We start from the raw sequence: 20,594 nt of genomic DNA on the forward strand, positions 1-20,594 counted from the left end.
CCATTAGTGCTGAGAGTGTGTGTGTGTGTGTGTGTGTGTGTGTGTGTGTGTGTGTGTGCTCACTAGTTCGGTATACCATCCACCTTTACAGACGCATTCTCCCCTCTTTTCTGATAACGTGCTGTTGCTAAGATACCAGCCGCTCATCTTTACTCCCCCACACACAACCAGCTTGTATGTGTGTGCGTGCGTGCGTGTGTGTGCGTGTGTGTGAGGGAGTGTGAGATCTTTTCTCCCTACCTGCAGACTATCCTTGAGAAATGCACACATACACACTCATTTCTGTATTAATCATAGCTCCACACCCGTTCGTCACCCTAAAGGTCGCTGTTTGAAAAGAAGGAAAGGTGTTTTTTTATTTCCTTCCACTCTCCTGCAGACACCCCCCCCCCCCCCAGGAGCCTCAGACTGACCCGACACCAGCCGAGACACTTAAAACAACAACATTTACATCCTGCAAGTGTTTAAACAAATAAGCCGACATGAAGCAATAAACATATTCTGCTGCGTGATTGTGTTGGTCTCCTGACACACAGCCCTCAGTGGAAATCAAATATGTGAAGATACCACTAACTCCCATGAGGCTCTGACAGCCTGGCAGCGGGAAGGACTCAGGAGATACAATATGCTACTGCTGAACATCAATGAAATACTTTTTATATGGTGTTCAAGTGATATGCCGCCCTATGGTACGCCTGTCATGGCTGTCTTTACTATTTTCCTTTTTTAAGTAAAATTAACTTACATCCACGCCGGTGCACTGGGCTGTTAGTTTTTAAAACAAGGTGTGGTCAGGCGCAAAGCTGGCACGTTCTTATCTCGAGTGTGGGGTAAAGAAACTGCACCACCTAAAACCTGGTCTAAAGGCCCCGACACACCAAGCAGACGGCAAAGAACTGGTGGCGACGGTCCCACTACAACCAACGATCTCCTTGGTGTGACAGGGCCTGTGAGAGGACACATTAGAATGATGGGCTGACATCGGCGAGTCCACTGAGCTTGTTCCACTCACACAGGATGCACAGCAGCTCACCTACTCTGCAGTTTAACATCAGTGCATTTGCTGATACATTAAAATGGAGTCTTTAATGGAGCAGAGGGCTGAGGGAAGAAAACACTTTTGTTTCTTTCTAAGAACTCTCCTCCACGCACACTCGTTGCACTCCTTCTGTCTAATGCACACCGCAGACACACACATGCAGAAGCACACACACACACAATCACAAACTCTCATGCAACAGAGAGTTGGATTTATTATAAATCTCATGCATAACTATTAGTGCCACCCTCTATAGACCTATAGCACATAGACATTACTACAGCCTCTTCAGGGTCCATTATGCACATTAGAGAATATAGCCAAGGATTTCAGCAAATAGAATAGGCCGAAGTAAAAACATGTATTGTATATATATATATATATATATTACATTCTGTCACTGTGTTTGGATATTTTAATAAATAATGAAGTCTAACTTCAGAGTCTTTTTGATTGTTTCTGCTGTTGTGGGAATAATTCCACGGAATATAACTTCAATCCACCATCGACATATTTCATTCAGCGTCCCCCAGGCACTAGTTTAGACATATGGATTTTGTGTGTACAATGAAATGAGAAGTTTAATGAGCTGGCCAGTGTTAGGTCTATTCGAGAATAAGGAATGAGATCGGCTATGTAAATACCAACGAGCCAGCCTGCAGGCGTGCCTGACTCTTAAAGGGAATCTGACATTCTGATTGGTTTGATTCATTTTATGAATACACCTGTACAAAATACACCTATGTATAATCAAGAAACTTAATACAACCTCTTTGCACTGGGCGCCTCAGATTATGCATGTTAATAGCATGATGTAATGTGTTGTCAAAATAGGGCCCCAAGACTTCAGTCTTCAGTCTCAGTCTTCTTAACCTGTGGACAGAATAGTCCATCAGAATGTGGCTTACCTTCTTCTTACCTACCTTCTCTGGTCCAAACAAATCAAGAGCATTCAGGACCAGAATCTAAAGGAGGACATACTGACTGCTGCATTGTTGTCAGAGAAGCCAGCACTTCAACACAGCATGTTTCCTTAATGTCTGATCATATAGTGAGGTCACTTTATCATTTCACTCACTACACATCTTACAGATTGCTCCTTTAAGAGTTTTGCATAATTAGTGGTGTGGTTGTGTTGTAGCTGTTAGACAGGAGGCTTAAGACCCTCTTCAGCTCCACATCTTTGCATGTTTCTAGATTGACCAAAAGTTAGTTCTAAACAGCATTTTCAATATAGTGGCCATCATTAGGCTTCACAAAGAAACCCTTCAGAAACCCATAAGTCAGACTACGTCCATGTTTTATAACATCTATGTAGTCCTGAATATGAGGAAAAACTCCCAAGATAACTATCGATTATACAGGCTGAGAATTCATTTAATTTTTACCAAAAACCAAAGGCAGTAAAAAGAATATGCTTCTCTCTCTCTCTCTCTCTCTTTCTCTCTCTCTCACACACACACACACACACACACACACACACACACACACACACACACACACACACACACACACACCTACACTCAGAGTCAGACACTGTTGGGATTGCTTGCTGTTTGTGTGTACACATTTGTACGTGTATGTGAGTGTGTGACTGCCTGCAGCACATTAGATGAGAGAGATGCCTTTCAAAATAAAGCTGTCTGTGAAGAGCCACTTTCTGCTGCTGCTAAAAAGAAAAAAATCACCTAATTTTAGTTTTTGCCCGGGAAACGCTAAGAGCGTGCTGAGCTTTGAGACGAGTCCCAGCGCTGCAGAGTGATGAGTCACTTCAGTCAGATAAACAGCAGTGATGCAGAGAGTGAAAGAGAGCAGTTAAAGCTAGAAAATGATCTGTTTATGTAGACTGCCCGTGCACTACATGTCGGCTACAAGTTGGCCTACAAGTTGGATGATCAAGTTGGAGGATATTCAGCTCCCAAAGGATCTTAACGAAAACAGAAGAAAAAAAAAACACTCTGTCTATGGTTCACTAGATGAAAGACTGCATCTCTGTTTGTTGTCCCACAGCCACAAGAACAGGAGCATCCAATATGTGCCAAACTCCCTGTCACGACGTGTGCTCCACTCGTTTTATTTCAATGAGTCCTCTGTTTGTTTGGTCCAGAAGCAGACCTCAGCTCATCGCTGAAGTGTGGGCTCGTGCAGCATTCTAAAGTTGTAATAAAATCATGAGAGTTTTGTTAGATTTGGGGTTAGCTCCCGTGATCTCGTTCATTTGGTGCAATAACTCAAACATTACTCCTTTCAAAGATCTGATATCAGGTTTCCTTAAAAAGAAAGCTCTTTGAAAACACACTTAGAGAAACATATCAGAACAAAAAGGGCAAAAAAGCAACGCTACAATATCAGTATAACCCAACAAAAGTCACACAAAAGATGACAAGAACCTGTGTGAAGATGCGGCTAAAGATCCTCTCTAATTAAGACGGCCTGAAATAGACTGAGCTGACTCAGTGCTGTGAAAGCGTGTGCTCAGGCTGCTCTTCTGACACCACTTAGTCACAGGCCCGTGTTTAACCTGAAGGTGTGAAGAAGTGTGACGTCTGGATCCAAACTACTTGAGTAAACAGGAGACATTTTGAGAAACCTGGAAGTGAAACACTGGTGGTAAATACTTCAACACAAGTACTGAATTTTTAGTTCTGAGACACTTTGCTGAAAGCTGGAGGTGCTGTATAGATAAAGTTATTATTACTATAGGGCGACCGATTCAAAAGAGAGCTTTGGAAGCTCAATGCAACCCTCCTTTTTTCACCTTTTCTTTTCACTAATATTTTCTCCTGATTTTCTGATAGGGAGTTAGGAAAGATGCCTGAATTTATTTGATGTAAGGTAGTTTGGGGTTTTCACTTAGATGTTCTGTTGATTATTTGGCCTGCGCTCTCCCTGATGATGACTTAGTTTTTTGTCTATTGTAAATAAATTGTCTTGTGGACTGAAAATTTGTGGAAATTTTGGTTCATCATCGGGAGTGAGAAAGGAGAGGGTCACTTTTGTGCTACGGCTGGTTTCCCATAGGCTGGTCATTACATAAATTGGGGGCTTGTCTGTTTTTCTCTCGTGTTTTGTGGGGTAAGTTTGGTACGTTTTTCTGTATTTTTTCTCTTGTATTTCTGGCTGTTCATTGTCAGAAACGTCTTAACTGTGCTGCTGCCTGTCTTAGCCAGGACATCCATGTAAAGCAGATTTTGAATCTGAGTGGCGTTTTTCCAGGTCGAATAAGGAAAGAAAAGAAAGAAGAAGCAAAGTCTGATCCAAAGTGTGCAGCACTGTTAGATTGATAGAGTCACACTGCCCCTGTTTGGTAATGAAATACAATCACACTCTTTTTTCATTCATTCATTTATTTTTATTTTTCATTGTTGTCAAAGTGAATACAGAGACAAAGACTTATAACCATAAAAGTATCAAAAAAATAAACCCTAAAACTTCAAAAGACATGAACATTTAGACGATATTTTTACAGAGTGGGCTCCGTTGTCAGACAGAAATCTGATTGTTCGATCATCTGTCATCTATTTCATTTGGATCATTTTGTCTTGGCAGTGGGACGATACATTATGCTTAATTTGAAGGTGCTTACAGTCACAACTTTAAACACTGATTAGACAACTATTAAGATAGATTACTCAAATTATATTTTATTCCCTCAAAGATTTAGTGGGAATTGTGAATAATATGGCTTGATTTGAGTCTAATACTTTTCTTTACTATAAATGCAGGAGCTGAAACTTGAGATGGAGTTATTTTAAACTGAACAGAATTAAATCCAAATGTTTTTCCACCACTGATTGTTAGAAATATAACAACTTGTTCAACAGTTCTTACTGCAGGAACGATTATATCAAATTTAAATGTGATGTTTTATAGATTCATCGTCCCTCTCTTCCCATGAGCCAACAATCACACCCAAATCATAAAGTTTGAATTTTAAAACCAATAAAACCAAAAGTGGAAAGATTTCAATCAAATCCCAAAGAGTTAAAATACAGATTTCTGGTTAAACATCTGACCTCAGCTTAAAGAGAGCAGGTGGCCCTTCATTTGAGTCAGTATACAATAAAGTATATCTATGAGCTAGTCAATGAGATGCATCAAAGCAGGGGTTAAAGGTCATTTCACTGCCCTGTATAGCTAATGGAAATCAAAATGACACTAAGATGTAGTCGTTGGTGTTATCTCAGCGAGCCGAGAGGTCCATCCTTTTCCTTCAGTCATTTACGGTTTCTGAGGGGAAAAGTAAGAACATAATGTTTAAATGATACATCGCCTTTCCCTTTGTTTCTTTCTCAATTGAAATTGCATCTACTCTCTTCCTACATATGAAAGCCTTCAGCTGACTTGCATCCATTTATCTTATTTAACTCGGTTTGTCCTGTGATAACGGGTATATTTTTGTTGTTCTCACAAATTCTCTAACAATTTGTTACGTTATCTCGGGATCAAAACCCGGGTTTCCTGTGAAAATGAGTGAAATTCACAAGATCTTAAAGGAGCAGTATGTAACTCTGACACCTAGTGTTTAAAATGGGTACTGCGGTCTAAATTAAAAACCAATATGCTACCAATATTTTATTCCTAGATAATGCAATAAGTTGAGACCACAAGCAAACAACCGAAATATACTTGTTATCACAGGAAAAAGAGTCAAATAAGATTCATGGATGCATGTCTGCTTAGGGCTTTCTGTTAACAGACACAATATTTATATATGAGAGAATATTTTTAGAATGATAAATGTTTACTCACAGCAGTTGTAAAGCTTGTTGACACGATCAATGTCGTTTTGGCTCATTTTTGTGGCTTGTCCAAACAAACGCTTAGGATCGTCCTTTGCAATGATGGTTGGTTGACCATTCCTGGAGAAAGCGTAACTTGAGAAGGAAACAAACACAACATTTTTTAGTACACAAACAAAACAAGAACAGACTGACTATAGACTCACAGTTAAAGCATTCTTCCTTCCAACACAGATCGATTGAAATAGCAAAGCTGCACATTTTGCATATTTCTGAGTCAATCTGAAGTCTTGAAACATGATTACATTGTACAAAGTATGATGACTCATGAGAGTTATTGTTTCACAAAGTAGCTCGTCAAAAACCTGAAATATATCGAGGTGGACTAATGTACAAAAACTGGAATGGCTGTTTAAGTTTGATGTAAAAAAAAGTCTGGCCACGCCCCTGTTAATGGGACACGATCACTTACTTGCTGTAATGCATGACAGAGTCAAAGTCGTACGGAGTTTCCAAGTTGTTAGTCTGCTCCTTTTCAAAGTTTGATTCAGTTCCTGCAGGGAAAGAAAGCAAACCATGATATTTAGCTTTTTAATACCTATTTTATCTTTCTAACACAAAGCATTGACATCCTCTCCCCCCGTTGTTACACCTTGTTTTTCTCAGAGTTTTCCTGTGGATGCTCGTCATACCTGGCTGAATGTTCTGGGTGAGGATGGAGACGTGTTCGTCTCTGTCGGAGCGGACCTGTTCGTGGTGGAAGCCCAGAGCGTGGAGCACCTCGTGTTGCACCGTGTCCAAGTACAAACAACCTCTTTGACTCAGAGAGATCGGCTGGCCTCGATTCTGACGGCCCAGGTAAGAGAAACACCTGAGACATACAAGGTGAAAACACTATTTTAAAAGACATCAATCATGTCTTTGTCTCTCCTCCTCACTTTCATTATTTCTTGTCTTTCTACCATTTCCAAGTGACTGGTCGGTGTGGAAATGTCCATACAGCAGAAATGTTTAAACTGTTTAAATGTTTAAACTTAAAGATTAAACTTTCAGCTGATTAAATGTTCTGCCTCTACAATCGATTTTTCCAGCAAAATGATCTAACCCTCCATGCTTAAAATGGCCTACTCAACAGCTGTCAGTTTCTTGTCGCATCCATTAAAATCTGCTTTAATAGAATTAAGTTGAGGCTGTAGTTTATCTGTAGCAGCGTTTATTTCTTCTCTTATTATGGAGCGCAGTAAAGTAAACATCTCACACTGATTCTCGTCTTTTGCACCATTCATATAGTGTGTCTCATCAGTTTCTCAGGTGTTACAGGTGGATTGTCTCTTTCGTTTGTCGGTTCCTTCTTCTCTTTTGTCTTTAATCTTTTCTGTGCCATCAACAGCTAAGCAACTTTTATTCCAAAACCTCAATAGGCTACTTCCTTGCCTTAAGAGTCTTTTATCATAATTTATTTTCAGTTGATTTGATCAAAGATTGTAAAAGTTCGCTGGAGCTCAGGAGTCCTTGTGCTCACTCACACTTGTTGGTTTTTTTATTCAGTGTTTTAGTGGATAGATAACTTTTAACTGAGGAACAATCATTTTAGTTTTAATTTTTTTTATAATTTTATAATTATAATTTTTGTAAAGTTTTCACTTTTGATAATTCAAGGACATCAGGTATCTCTTTTCACTTAAGCCTGGGATGTGTGTGTGTGTGTGTGTGTGTGTGTGTGTGTGTGTGTGTGTGTGTGTGTGTGTGTTTGCATTTGTGCGTGTTCTCACCCAGATCCAGAGTAGAAGTAGATGTAATTCCTTTCCCGACGTCTCCACATAAAACGGATGCAGGTGCTTTGGTGGAAGGTCAGCAGGGCTCTGATGATGATGTTCTGCTCTTCTCTGGCTGCAGAGACATAAAGAAAAGACATATTAGGAGTCTTCTTTCTCCCTTCCTTTAGATAGTTTGATGTGTGAACATCTCCTATATCATAAACTTTCATTTTTTAAATAAGTTTCATTGACTCTTTGCATTCACACATCAAATCTGAATACTCTGGATGTCATTTTGTACACAAGTGTTGTTCAAAGTTTTCTTCACTGAAACTTCAATGGAGAGAATCGGAAAGAGATTTATCAACATCGATCTTCTCCGAGAATAATTTGAAATTTAAGGTTTCTTCGACCCCAAGTTTCCTTACAGTGCCCCCCCCCCCCCCCCCCCTTGTGTTTCTACAATGTCCCCCCTCCCTTGTGTATCTAGTGCCCCCCCTGCCTCTTTGGGTCAAGGAAAACAGCAAACTGCCATCGGTATAACATACTGTATTGTGACGAGATGGTGACGGGCACGTAGACAAAGTTTCCAGTTTTGGGCCACTTGCAGCCGGTTGCTGTGCAGGGGTCGGCATTCTTGTTTGTATTTGGCAGAAGGTCGCCGTGTATCAGCCTTGTCGCTGCAAAACAACAAATAAACAGACAGATGTGTGGAACTGCAAACTGTTAGCTAATCAGACGAGTGTATGAATCTCTAAAGCAGGAATGAACAGTTTCACATGTTGAAGGACAAAAACATTTGAGTTTAGGCTGCAACTCTGAATTTTTGATTTGATTAATTATCTTGTCTTACTTGCGTGAGAATTAACTCTGGAGATGGTGAGAGAGACGTCCGAAGAAACCTCTAAAAGCAAACCGAGATGAAGGACATCAGAAACAACAACCGGCTGTTTATTTGTTATTTATTACTCACATTGAAAATAAAACAAGACGTTTGAATTGTTTTAAGCTTGTCCTCTTTATAAAACTTCACCTTTCATGACTTCATCATCAACGGCGTGCTGTCATGAAAAAACACAAAATGACACATTTAATATAACACGTTTTTTTCATGTACTGTATGTCATTTCATCATGTCTCTTGGCAGATTTTTCTCGTGCTTTCCAGGATGATCCAGATATTTAAGAATGCTGTTTTTTATTGGTCAGACCAAACGCCCCCTCAAAGACACTTCATACAGACACACCAGGGTTCTGCTGCACCACTCTGTTTTTGGGGTGTAATCATTTACTCAATCATTTGAAGATGGAAAGCAGTGTGCTTAAGCTCATTGAAAAACATTTTTGTTATGTCATTGCATTGAAAGTTGAAAATTTTAAACAGATGATTGGATAAATAAAACATGCAATGTTCAATATCAGAAACATATAGTGCTGAATAAATAGGACTTACCCCAGGAAGTGCACTCAGCGAGAGGAAGAAGAGGCAAATGAAAACTGGAGTCATGATGAAGATCCTCTAAGCCTTGACTTCAAATCAGTGAGGTTACCCGAGTTGCAGTCTGATGTTGGGTGCTGCAGGTGTTCAGCTCCTCGCTCTTTTTAAAGGCAGCTCACAAGGTGTGTCTGATTTTTCACCATCAGCCCTCACTCATCAGTCAAACACTTGCTTTTTGTGAAACTCAAGAAGCATAACTGAACAGATGGTGATTTTCCAGGAACTAAGTGACGTCACAATGGAGACTGACATGTTGGAGAAATATTTGGCAACAGAAAAGAAATACTCCTGCTGAAAATTAAACTGTGATTGTCATATGACATTTTTTAATGCATGGCAGAGGTGGGGATACATTTTACTACTTTATTACTGGTGGATCAATAAGACACACAATGGATGCAGTTACACATATTGTTGTTAAATGATACGACTGATGCTCTGAGCGGACATGAATCCTTCCATCCTGTTAAAATTTAGTTTCTGATTGACCTGAGGTCCATCACAACTGTCTCTACTTTCAAAGCCAAACTCAAAAGTCTCTCAAGCATACAAATAATTACTCTTTGTGTATATGTGGGTATGTTTTTTGTTTTGTTTTGTTTTGTTTTGTTTTGTTTTGTTTTGTTTTGTTGTGTTTTGTTTTGTTTTTGTTTTGTTTTGCTCTGTTTTGTACCAAATCAGATTTTTGTATCATATTCATGATTGTTGAGACAGCTATTTTGTCTCTTGTATTCCTATTTTTTTGTAATCTTCAATGTAAAGCACATTGAGCTTACCTGTTATGAAATGTGCTTTATAAATAAACTTCTATTCTGTTCTATTCGATTCAATTGTTCTTGTAATCTTGAGATAGCATTGTTAGCTTTCTCATGCTAACGAGTTAATTAAAGTTGATTTATCGAGAATTACTTTTTTGTCTCGTTATCTTTGGAAAACAAAGTTGGTTCTTTCGTGATAGAGGGTAAAATTGTTCAGGTGATGTAGAACAGTAGGTCCCGAAGTGGGGGTTAGGACCCCCCGGGGAGGTTTCGAGGCGCGAAGAATGGGGTGGCAGAGATGCCTTCAAAAATGCACAATATTTTAAAATAATTTGAAATTGTATTTTTTAATCATTATTGCAAAAAACATATTTAAAAAAACTGTAAAATGTAAAATAGAACCAGAATTAGATTGGTACCTCATAGCAGACATTGGTTGAAGTACAGGTTTACATTGGCTATAATGAAGGATTTTATTTGTTCCTTTTATAGAGCACATGAGTTATTAATTTCTGTCAGGGCCTAAAGACGATTTCAACCAAATCTTAAAAGGTGTAAATTGGTAAGATACATAATAGTGCAAAAAAAAGAGAAATTCCAGAGGCAAAATTAGGAAACTTAAACATCTCAAATCAAAAGACTGCAAAAGACTCTGTGAGACCGATGAACTGGACTCAGAAACAGTTCCAGTTTGATATGTTGTGTCTGTAAAGTTCAGAAAACATGTTCTTGGATGTGAAAGCATGTTCTCTTCTCATGGAGGAAGCTATTTTTAACCAAAGTGAATATCTTTGGTTATCAGCACTCTTTACACAACATCGTCATCACTCAGCACTCAGGCAGCAGAGAGTATGCACACAATACACAATGCAGACAATAACATGTGAATGACTGAGTCATTTTTAAGTGACAAACCAACAAATGTCTTATTGTTCACTTTGAGACAAAAAGTGGGCAGGAACCTGGACATACAAATCAATTCTCAATCAAGCTGTCTTTAAAGCTCCTGTGACAAGTTTTGAACTGGTTATGAAACAAACTGAGATGAAGACAAAAAGCAAATCAGCAGATCAGACCATAGACTATATTTTTAATGCCTGATACAGCTGCGAGTAGAAGAAGTAGTAAATAGAAGAATTGTCTCTATCTGTTTGTTACTGTTTGTTTTTACAGGCTGTTAAAATAGAATAATCTGAAACCTGGTCTTAATACAATTTTTTAAGTAGGAGATAGACTGATGCAGGAGTGTAATTGTCTGTTAAAAAGGAAGTTCAACATTTTGGGAATTTGTTTTGATTTATTTAGTTCAAATAGTTCATTAAGTATTAAAACCAAGATGACTCTAATGCACCAAATATGAAGCAACAGAAAAGAGATGATGAGCCTAGCAGAGCATAAAGTCTATCTATCATCATCATCCACAAAAGAGTTGAAACTCAAATTGTGGCTGCGGATGACATGTCCAGAAGGTAGCATGTAGAGGGAGAAAAAAAGTGGTACGAGGATAGACCCCTGGGGGACCCTGCTGGTCTGCTTCACATAAGATGACGGTGTTACAACCAGCCTAGGGACAACAAGCCGTAACACAAAAGTGACCCTGTCCTTCCTCACTCCCAATGATCAACCACAAAACAATGAATTCTCAGTCCATAATGATTTATTCAGCAATAAACACAAAACATAAAGTAATCTTCAGGGAGGGCGTCGGCAAAATAATGAACAAAACATCTACGTCAAAATCCAAACTACCTTACCTCAAATAAAATAAATAAAAGAAAATACAGGCATCTTGCCTAATTCCCTAACAGAAAAACAGGAGAAAATGTTAATCAAAAGAAAAAAGCTACTCTCCCCTACAAAATCTGGACAGCGCAACATAAATAATAATCACAATTCTAACGAACACAGTTAACTATTGTCTCGCTCGTTGGCGGTGAAGAAGAAGGAGGGCAGCGTTCAGCTTCCTCAGCTCTCTTTTTAAAATCGGGCACCCTCAGGTATCATTTTTTCCCAAGCCAAATGTTATTGGACTGAAACCAAAAACATTTGAATACCCTCTTTCTAAAATTAAACCTTCACCTCATCATAGGAAATAAGTAAGGATCCATGCATCCATCAATCACTCCATCTATTAGCCCGATGGAGCGTATGAGAGGGGATTACTTCCTCCCCATGCCAATTATGTAAGTATGGTATGGTGAATTATACTGTGCCATTACTGAGAGATCACTCAATTCCAACATACTCTTGATGTAATCCTAAAATAATCAACTCGAATAGCTACTGTTATCATTTCTAGAAAGCAGTTGGATCTGTGCTGTCAAACAATGAGGATGTAAAGCAACATCAACCAAACAAAAGGATTAAACGTCAGACACTCAGCTCAGACGAGATCAACTTGTTCACCAGGAAACACATTCTTGTGTCCCTTATATAACTTCTACAAACACTGTTCAGATGAGTCCATGTTACAGAAATATGTGGCTACAATGATTTTTGTCACTGTAAGACACTCATCACTCATGTCCCTCTTGTTATGATCACAAAGTCAATGAGAGAAAACTAAATCCTGAAAAAAAAACAAAAAAAATAACATTTGTCAGTTTGAACATTCTTCTTCAACACTTATGTAACAGGTACAACGACTGCAAGAGGTGACTTTTGGGCTTTTCAGTGAGAGCCTTAGAAAAGTGGAACTCAATTCCCACCTCAGATCAGAGACTTCACGAGTTTCAGTGTTTTAAAAAAGTAAACTTCAAACATGGCTCATGGCAAACCAATCCAGAAGATGAAATGTAGTTTTGTAATATGTCCTTTTCATGTGACATACTGTTTGTTAAGTTGTATTGTTGTTAATCGTTTGTGTCAGGAGGCTTAAAATCCACCTCAGCTCCAGCTCTCAGCCTGTCGTTAGGTTGACTGAAAGTTGGGCTGAGACAGGATTTCCATAATTGATCGAATTAAAAAACAAAACTTATTAATTGAATTACATTTGGTGACATCATCAGTAATAAACAATCTAATCACTTCATCAGCCCTCCTGTCTTGTGAGCCCACAGGTTAACATGAAGACATGTAATACCATGAACCTCCAGCAGGCGGCCCTGCAGTCTCTCAATTTAAACCAAAGCACATTAGCATGATGTCCCGCCCTCTGTGCCTGGATGGGCTTGGTTGGTTTAGCTTCCGGGTTCAGGAGCCAATAGGCAGAGTCGGTGGAGACGTCAGTAAAGTGTGTACACCTGAGTTAATCAGGCCTAATCTTCGTTAAGTGGCTTCAACTCTGACATCACTCGCTTCCTCGCAGACTTATGTCAGCTGGTTTGATTTAGTTTGCCCTTAACACTCACCACACACACTCATACCTTGCATTAATGTCTCACCTATCTCACTTACAAATTTTACAATTGTTTTATTTTTTTATTTTTTTATAAATTCACTTCCTCTAAGCCTTATTTCATGTTATCTGTCACTCACTTTGAGCCAGTCTGAGTAAAGAAGTGAATGTGATGAATCAAAGCGGAGGACTGATCAGGAGACTCCTGGGGCCTGTACTACGAAGCAGGATTTGGGGATAGCGAGGTAAAGGTTTTCAATCCTACGAAGATCGTTCACTTCTTACCTGGGTATATCACCACGGTAACTTATGCTGCACACCTAACCTGCTCCGGAGCAGGTTGTGTTCGAGATATGAGATCAACCTGTGAGAATCTCCGCACACTGACCAATCAGATCTTTTGATGGTGGAGCTCCAGCAGCTGATCGAGAGGGGGGAGGAGGGAGAGAGAGACCCTTCATGTGTCCCACATAATAACATTATAGTCCGTAAAGTGAATGATTATTTTAAACTGATATCATCCTTAATCCTTAAGCAGAGACTCAAAAAAGCACCACAGCTGTTGAGTTGTCTTTTTAAGATGTTAAATTATGAATAGCTTCTTATGGCTTTGAATTATATTTTCATATTTAATGTTTAGTGTCTCCATGCCGCTCTGTTTGTTATCATCAGAGCTGCAGCTGAAATATAATTTCTCACACTGTTATAATCGCCACATGAAAGAGTGGGAGCAACAAAATCAGTTAAGAGGAATAAACAGGAGTTATTATCGTCAGTTCTAAGGTGAACTAATGATGGGATTGTTTTTAATAAGCCGTAGTTTGGACATTAATACTCGCCGATTTTTCTTTTAACTGCCAATTGTTCTCACTGCATTTATTCCCACAGCTGTGTAACTTTAGTCTCTGTGAGCCTGTTTGTTTTAAACATCTTTATATTATTAATATAGTTTGTTCAGAGTTTGTTAGATATGACAGTCTGCTGACGGGAGACGCAGTTATACTTGTGATAGATTATATGAAGATAACTCCGGCCCTTTTATGTGAACGCGCTCTTGGAAACTCGAGGGTAACTTATCAGGTTGATAACCAGCTTCGTATGACTGTTAATCATGGTCTCTTATGTTAGGGTTAGTGTAGCCAGATAACCCAAAGATACTCTGGGTATGTTAATCTCACTTTGTAGTACGAGACTCTGCTCACTCTAAAAATGTCATTTATGAACAGCTACTGTTGGTGTCATTTCATTTTGACCAAAATCTTGAAAGCAGCTTTGTGCCCAACATCCAGCCCCCCTAACAACAACAACAACAACAACAACAACAACTGGAATTTTAGTGAAGAACAGACTAAGTTTATTAAGTATATATATATATTTTTTGCAGTTATGGATGCCATATCGATCAGAAAAATCACATGAAAGCTATCATTCATTTCACTGCCTTTTGGTTGAGTTGAATCTTAATGAAAGTGAGAGGTTGCTGTTGGTTGTGGTGGTCCGTCACTACATTGGACTGCAGCCGCTGGTGTAATCTTTACAACCTGAGTGGTTGGACCCTTTTCCATCACCAGTAACTGGTTCTGTGGGGAAACCAACAATAACACAATGATTGATTGATGCATGATACTGCCTTGTTTCACTTTCTGTTCTCATGTGTGGTTACTGAACCTTGGTATAAATGTTTTTTATAGATCATGCATGAGAGAAAATGTAGAGAATGATAAATGTTTACTCACAGCAATAAAGCGCGTTGACACGAGCAATGTCGTTTTGGCTCATTGTTTTGGCACGTCCAAACAAACGACTAGGATTGTCCCTTGCAACCATAGTTGGCCGACCATTTTTGGAGAAGGCTTTGCTAAAAATGGAAACAGACACAACAGATTTATTACACACACACACAAACCAAAGCACACACTGACTTTAGACTCACAGTTAAAGCATTCTGTGTTTTATCACATGCTGGTTTAACATTGCAGAGATGCAACTGCACATCAGACGAGTTCTCAGCTAAATCCTGACTCTTGGTGTAACCCTTAAAGCGACAGTGTGAGTCAGCTGTTGGTCAAATGACACAAAGACTCACTTGCTGTACTGCATGATGGAGTCAAAGTCGTATGGAGTTCTGAGGTTGTTGGTCTGCTCCTTCTCAAAGTTTGATTCAAATCCTGCAGGAAGAGAAGACAGAAAGAGGATGTAAAGGAGATCGTCGGCCAATGGACGTGTTTCAGGACGCGGCCTTCATCAGCGTTGCAGACTACCCATTATAAATAAATAAAAGGCAATCATACACATGGTTATTTCATCTGAAATATGGGGGACTATATCTGTACAACGGAAAATAGACCAACACATCTAATAAATGCATCAACACAATACATTTATAGAAATAAATGTCTGGACCGTTTCACCACCGTGGGTTAAGAGCTGCCGAAGGTGCTTTAACTTTAGTAAAGGCGAGAGTGTAAGAGAGACTCTAACGTGTTACAGTAACATAACAAGTTTATTTTTAATTGCAGTAATCTTATAACGTAACAAGTTACTTGTTAAAGGAATATTATCCAACACTGTTTGCTTGACCTATGTTAGAGCGGTTGTTTTAAGTTGTTTTAGCTGTGTGGTTAAAAAAGGGTGGATTGTCTTTTGGTCGTTCCAACACTTCAGAGCTATATACTATGATTCATGTTAAACTATGATATACTATCTCTGTCCATAATATGATCCATGTATGAAGAAGGAATTGATGTGATGGTGAAACTGGTAGTCGTATCACAACAACCACTTGAACTCCACAAAGTCAAAGTGTTAACTTATCCTGGTGAACACCACAGAAGACTTCAGACATGTGTGGTCCCTGCATTATGTATTCTTATTATTTAGTACATCCTGCTGATCCATCTCTATCTGGTCACTCATAAACCAGTTGTTTTTTGTGGATGATCGTCATACCTGACCGAATGTTCTGGGTGAGGACGTAGACATATTTGTCTCTGTCAGAGCGGACTTGTTCGTGATGGAAGCCCAGAGCGTGGAGCACCTCATGCTGCACCGTGTCCTCGTACAAACAACCTCTTCTACTCAGAGAAACCCGCTGTTTTCCCCTCTGAAGGCCCAGGTAAGAGAAACACCTGAGACATACACAGTGAAATTACAGCTTAGTAAGTGCTTGAGCGGCACAAAACACCACTCATGTCATCTTCCGTTCTCGCTCACTTCCTTATTTATCTCAGTTATTTTCAGGTGTCTCAAAAGTTTCAAATTCCCCCTGGGCACCGGTGGAAAAGTGGTTGGTTGATGGTCCCATGTATACTTTCCTGCAAGTCATTCCCCACTCTCTCTCTCACCCCATTTACCAACTCTATCCACTGTGATATCTCTCTAATAACCACCACCCCCTCCTCCCCCCTGTAGTTTGTAGTACCCATTGTAAACGCTAGGTGTCAGAATTACATATTGCTCCTTACGTGAGTACTTACACTCTTTGAGAGTGTTTTTCACTAAAGGATGTGTGTGTGTGTTTGTACTTACCCATCTCCAGAGAAGAAGTTGATGTAATTATTGTGCGTACGTCTTCTCCACATAAAACGGATACAGGTGCTTTCATGGAAGGTCAGCAGGGCTCTGATGATGATGTTCTTCTCTTCTCTGGCTACAGAGACAAAAAAAATGTTTTTTTCTCTCCACTCTTTATTTTAGTTTGTATTGGATGTCCTGAGTGTTCTGATTGGTTTAGAAACTTCTTGATCTGCTCTGAATTTTCAAACTTTTATTCTCTATATATTCCCCTTGTCATTGAGTGCATGCATGAGAAGAGTCTTGTTATTTACAATGATCTCTGTTTCACTTATGCTTGACGGATGATCAGAGATTAAAGGTTACTTAAACTCACAGTAGACTGACGAGATAGTGATGGGTACATAGACATGGTTGCCAGATTTAGGCCACTTGCAGCCTCTTGCTGTGCAGGGGTCGGCATTCCTTTTGAAATTTGGCAAAATGTCTCCGTGTGTCACGCTTGTGTCTGCAAAACAATAAATAAACAGACAAATATATGAAACTCTAATCCAGCGATAAATTGTTGAACAAGTTTGAAAGACTTGAATTATGAGCTCAGGATATAATTTACTATTACGTTGTATTAGTTGTTTGTGTTTTTATTCTACTCATCGTAATGAATTAGTATGTGAGAGAGAAGAGTTGAATAACTAACACATGTGTCTTACTTATGCCAGAGTTAACTTCCTCGATGGTGTGAGAGACGTCTGAAGGAGCTTCTGAAAGCAAACAGAGAAAGCAGCATGTTAAAAAGGAGCAGTAGTCAAATTTTTACATTTTCACAAGACACATTATTGGACAGATACAAAAAATATTAGAATTTAACTTTTTTTTTATCAAGTTTGAAGCATGTCTCACCTTTCAGAACCTCATTATCAACAGCCCGCTATAAAGCAAGGACACAATGATTCATGTTAAATTATTTTCTCCTTTTAGACCATGTTGTTTGTCTTCTGTTGTTGCCAAGTAAGACAACATTTATTTTCATTCACACAAGTTAAAGGATTATTGTGTTTGCAGCAATTTTACATCTTAAGCGATACTTTAAAGGTCATATATTATTCTAAATCCACTTCACCATGTTTCTCAAACAGTAATATGTGTCCCTAAGCTGTCCCCATAAAACCCCCAACTATCAGAAAAATCCATCCTCTCCGTCTTTTGCCTGCTCCACTTTTCAGAAAATGTGTGCTCAAACAGGCCGTTTGGAGATTTTCCCTTCATGACATCACAAAAGGCAGTAACCCCTCCCCCAGGTGGGTGACACTCCCACAGCTAGGTGTTTGTTCTGCCCTCTGAGTCTGCCTTCTCACCTTAAACAATAGGGCATGGAGCGAGAAAACCTGAGCCACCCAAGCTCTTCCACAGAGGGGGCGTGGTCAGACACAGCTCATTAACATTTAAAGGTACAGACACAGAAACAGCCTGTTCTGAGCAGGGCTGAAATAGAGGGGGTTATAGGCATGACCAAATACAGGATCAGAGTGGATTTAGAACAAGAAACTTCACAGACATGTTTTAGGGAGCTCTGAGACATATTTACACTGGTTGAAAAGGAGGAGAATATGTGACCTTTAAAGAATCAAAACACAACAGAATAAACACAAAAATACCTTTTGCCTACAGACTAGGAAGGCGTCTATAAATTTCATTGCATTGATGTTGATATTTTTTGATAGATGATTATTAACATACAACCTGCATCGTTGACCATCAGAAACCCAGAGTCAAAGAGATCAGACTTACTGCAGTAACTGCACTCAGCGAGAAGAAGAGGAGGACAATGAAAACTGGAGTCATGATGATGATCGTCCTTTGCTGATTAATCTTCAAACCTAAAGACACAATCAGAATCTGAACAATGGTTTGTTGGTTATGAACTCTCATTCAGCAAATTGAGAAAGCGACAGAGTTGAGTGAGTTTACCTGTTGGAACTGCCGTCTGATGGTGGATGCTGCAGGTGTTCAGCTCCTCGCTCTTTATAGGCCGCTCACAAGGTGTGTCTGATCTTTCACCATCATCAGTCAAACAATGGATCTATGTAAAATTGCTTAAGGAGAATTATTGAAGTGATGGTGATTTTCCAGGAAGAAAAATTACATCACAAGGTATGTTGTAGGTTAATCTGATCTTTAGTAACAGTTTCACAAAAGAAGAAATACGCATTGTGCAGAAAAACAAACACTGACATTGTTATATCACAGTGTTAAAAAAAAGGCATACTCAAAGATTAATTTGACTTTTATTACTGCATGGAGGTTAAATCCATTACAGAACAATGTTTTTATGTTTATAACATGCAGAAAATGACTTAAAGATATGTTTCAGGATACAATGGAGTAATGATAAATGAAATGGGTGGAGTTAAATTACAAGGCCTGCCACATTCATCATTCTTCTTTTACAGTAACATAAGCAGACAAAAAAAGAAGAAAGGTGTGAATTAAAAATGTAAATGTCATTATTTTAAGTTTTATCTATCTGTGTGTTACTGTTTGTTTTTGTGCTTTGCTGCAATGTACTGGGATGTGATTTGAATGTCTATTTTGAAATATTCAAATATCTTGAGAAACTTTAGAAAAATACAGAGAAACTTTGGTGAGATCCGAGAGGCTTTGGGAGATCCTAAGAAACTTTCATAGTTGGAGAGAATGGAGATCTTACAAAACTTTTGCGATATTGCAAGCAAGTTCTGCTTCTCCTAGGAAACTTTTGCAAAACCCAAAGAGATGTTTGGAACGTCTTACAAAATATTTGAAAGATCCTGAGAAACCTCTGAGAGATACAGGGAGAAACATCTTTTTTGAGATCCTTATAACTTTTACAAGAGCCTGAGAAACTTTTGTAAGATCCTTTAGAAGATTTGTGAGATTGCACTTTTTTTTTTAAATTCAGGTGAATTCTTACTTCAGTTCACAGGCACTAAGGAACATCAACAAATGGAGAGCTCTGTGTAGACTGCAGACCAGTATATGTCGTCCAGCTTAATGAATGGATCGTATTGATGAAAATCAGGTTGAATCCAATATTTGAAAGAAGTTCTGCTTTTAGAAAGCAATGTTTGCTGACAGGTTTATCTTTCTAAAGGTTTCTCTGGATCTCGGAAAGAGTCTCAGGACCTTAGTAAAATTAATGTGGCTCTAGCAAAGTTTCTCAGGATCTCGCAAAAGTTTTCTGTTATTGACTTAAATTGTTTTCCTCTTCTTGTCCGGTGCTTTGTAGAAATCACATCTTCCTGATTCATTGCTAACTCTGGGGACCTCTAAATGAACAAGAGCTGCGTCTGATGAACTTGCTTACAGACAGAGACAGAGGTAATAATTTACATGGTAACATTGGCAACTTCTAAAGAAACACATGTTCTTGAGAATTTACCAAAAAAAAAAAATCAGGATAGAATGAGGAACTATTGGCTATTAAACCACAAGTTAATGAGTAGCTCCTTTTTACGTTTAACAGACAAGTCAATATTGGTTAATAGTTAGAGTAAAACTTCAAATAAAAGCTCATCCCAATTTAAGGCCCAGTACCAGCCTGGTGTTGCTGCATGTTTTGGCAAAATAAGACAGGTCTCCATTAGAGGCCCCGAGGCATTCAGTGTTGGAAAACTTTGTGAATCAAAAACAAGTAGAAAAAGCAGCAAGACACAAAAAATAAAGATGAAATACATCATGTGTCCAATAAAGACATATAATGCTCATGTGAATGCCATGAAGCAGGTTGGCATGCTGCTTTAAAAAGCAACATCAAATCAGTGATTTATTGAAGTTGTTAATTGATATCTTAATTTTGTGTACATTTAAGTGTTCATTCTGGTGTACAGTTACCATTTCATGGTCTTTCCCATCTTTGTTGTGCACAAGTTTTTGTTTGAAAATTATGACAGGCCCGTCTTGTATTGAAGCTTG

At 38.8% G+C, this 20,594-nt stretch overlaps 2 protein-coding genes across 3 annotated transcripts; both read right to left on the bottom strand.

Moving 5' to 3' along the window:
* Positions 1–4,368: 4,368 nt before the first annotated feature.
* LOC109979186 (high choriolytic enzyme 2-like) lies at positions 4,369–9,145 on the bottom strand. 2 transcript variants are annotated; one of them, XM_065952623.1, is made up of 9 exons: positions 8,991–9,144; positions 8,572–8,599; positions 8,392–8,442; positions 8,087–8,218; positions 7,554–7,671; positions 6,474–6,652; positions 6,254–6,335; positions 5,792–5,916; positions 4,369–5,269 (listed from the first exon to the last, which is right to left on the bottom strand). In XM_065952623.1, coding segments are annotated over exons 1-9 (771 nt in total). In that variant the 5' UTR covers positions 9,045–9,144; the 3' UTR covers positions 4,369–5,267. The 2 variants fall into 2 exon arrangements, with proteins under 2 accessions (XP_065808695.1, XP_020483862.2); XM_020628206.3 differs by lacking the exon at positions 4,369–5,269 and having other exon boundaries at positions 5,784–5,916; positions 8,991–9,145.
* Positions 9,146–14,462: 5,317 nt separating this feature from the next.
* On the bottom strand, positions 14,463–18,648 carry LOC109988641 (hatching enzyme 1.2-like). The gene is made up of 10 exons (XM_065952624.1): positions 18,612–18,648; positions 18,432–18,520; positions 17,544–17,571; positions 17,354–17,404; positions 17,020–17,151; positions 16,659–16,779; positions 16,080–16,258; positions 15,217–15,298; positions 14,867–14,988; positions 14,463–14,710 (listed from the first exon to the last, which is right to left on the bottom strand). Coding segments are annotated over exons 2-10 (771 nt in total). The 5' UTR covers positions 18,486–18,520; positions 18,612–18,648; the 3' UTR covers positions 14,463–14,708.
* Between the last annotated feature and the right edge of the window lie 1,946 nt (positions 18,649–20,594).

Source organism: Labrus bergylta, chromosome 3 (genome assembly GCF_963930695.1).
Source record: "Labrus bergylta chromosome 3, fLabBer1.1, whole genome shotgun sequence".
Classification (NCBI taxonomy): domain Eukaryota; kingdom Metazoa; phylum Chordata; class Actinopteri; order Labriformes; family Labridae; genus Labrus; species Labrus bergylta.

Bases quoted from the DNA above. Each gene is read 5' to 3' on its own strand.
- LOC109979186 (XM_020628206.3), bottom strand. From the start codon at position 9,044: ATGACTCCAGTTTTCATTTGCCTCTTCTTCCTCTCGCTGAGTGCACTT. The intron at 8,219-8,391 runs GTAAGACAAGAT...GTTGTTTTGCAG, and splicing joins CAGAGTTAATTCTCACGCAA to CGACAAGGCTGATACACGGC. The intron at 5,917-6,253 runs GTAAGTGATCGT...TTCCTTCTCAAG, and splicing joins TCTGTCATGCATTACAGCAA to TTACGCTTTCTCCAGGAATG.
- LOC109988641 (XM_065952624.1), bottom strand. From the start codon at position 18,485: ATGACTCCAGTTTTCATTGTCCTCCTCTTCTTCTCGCTGAGTGCAGTT. The intron at 16,780-17,019 runs GTGAGTTTAAGT...TTGTCTCTGTAG, and splicing joins CACTATCTCGTCAGTCTACT to CCAGAGAAGAGAAGAACATC. The intron at 14,989-15,216 runs GTGAGTCTTTGT...TTCCATTTTTAG, and splicing joins TCCATCATGCAGTACAGCAA to CAAAGCCTTCTCCAAAAATG.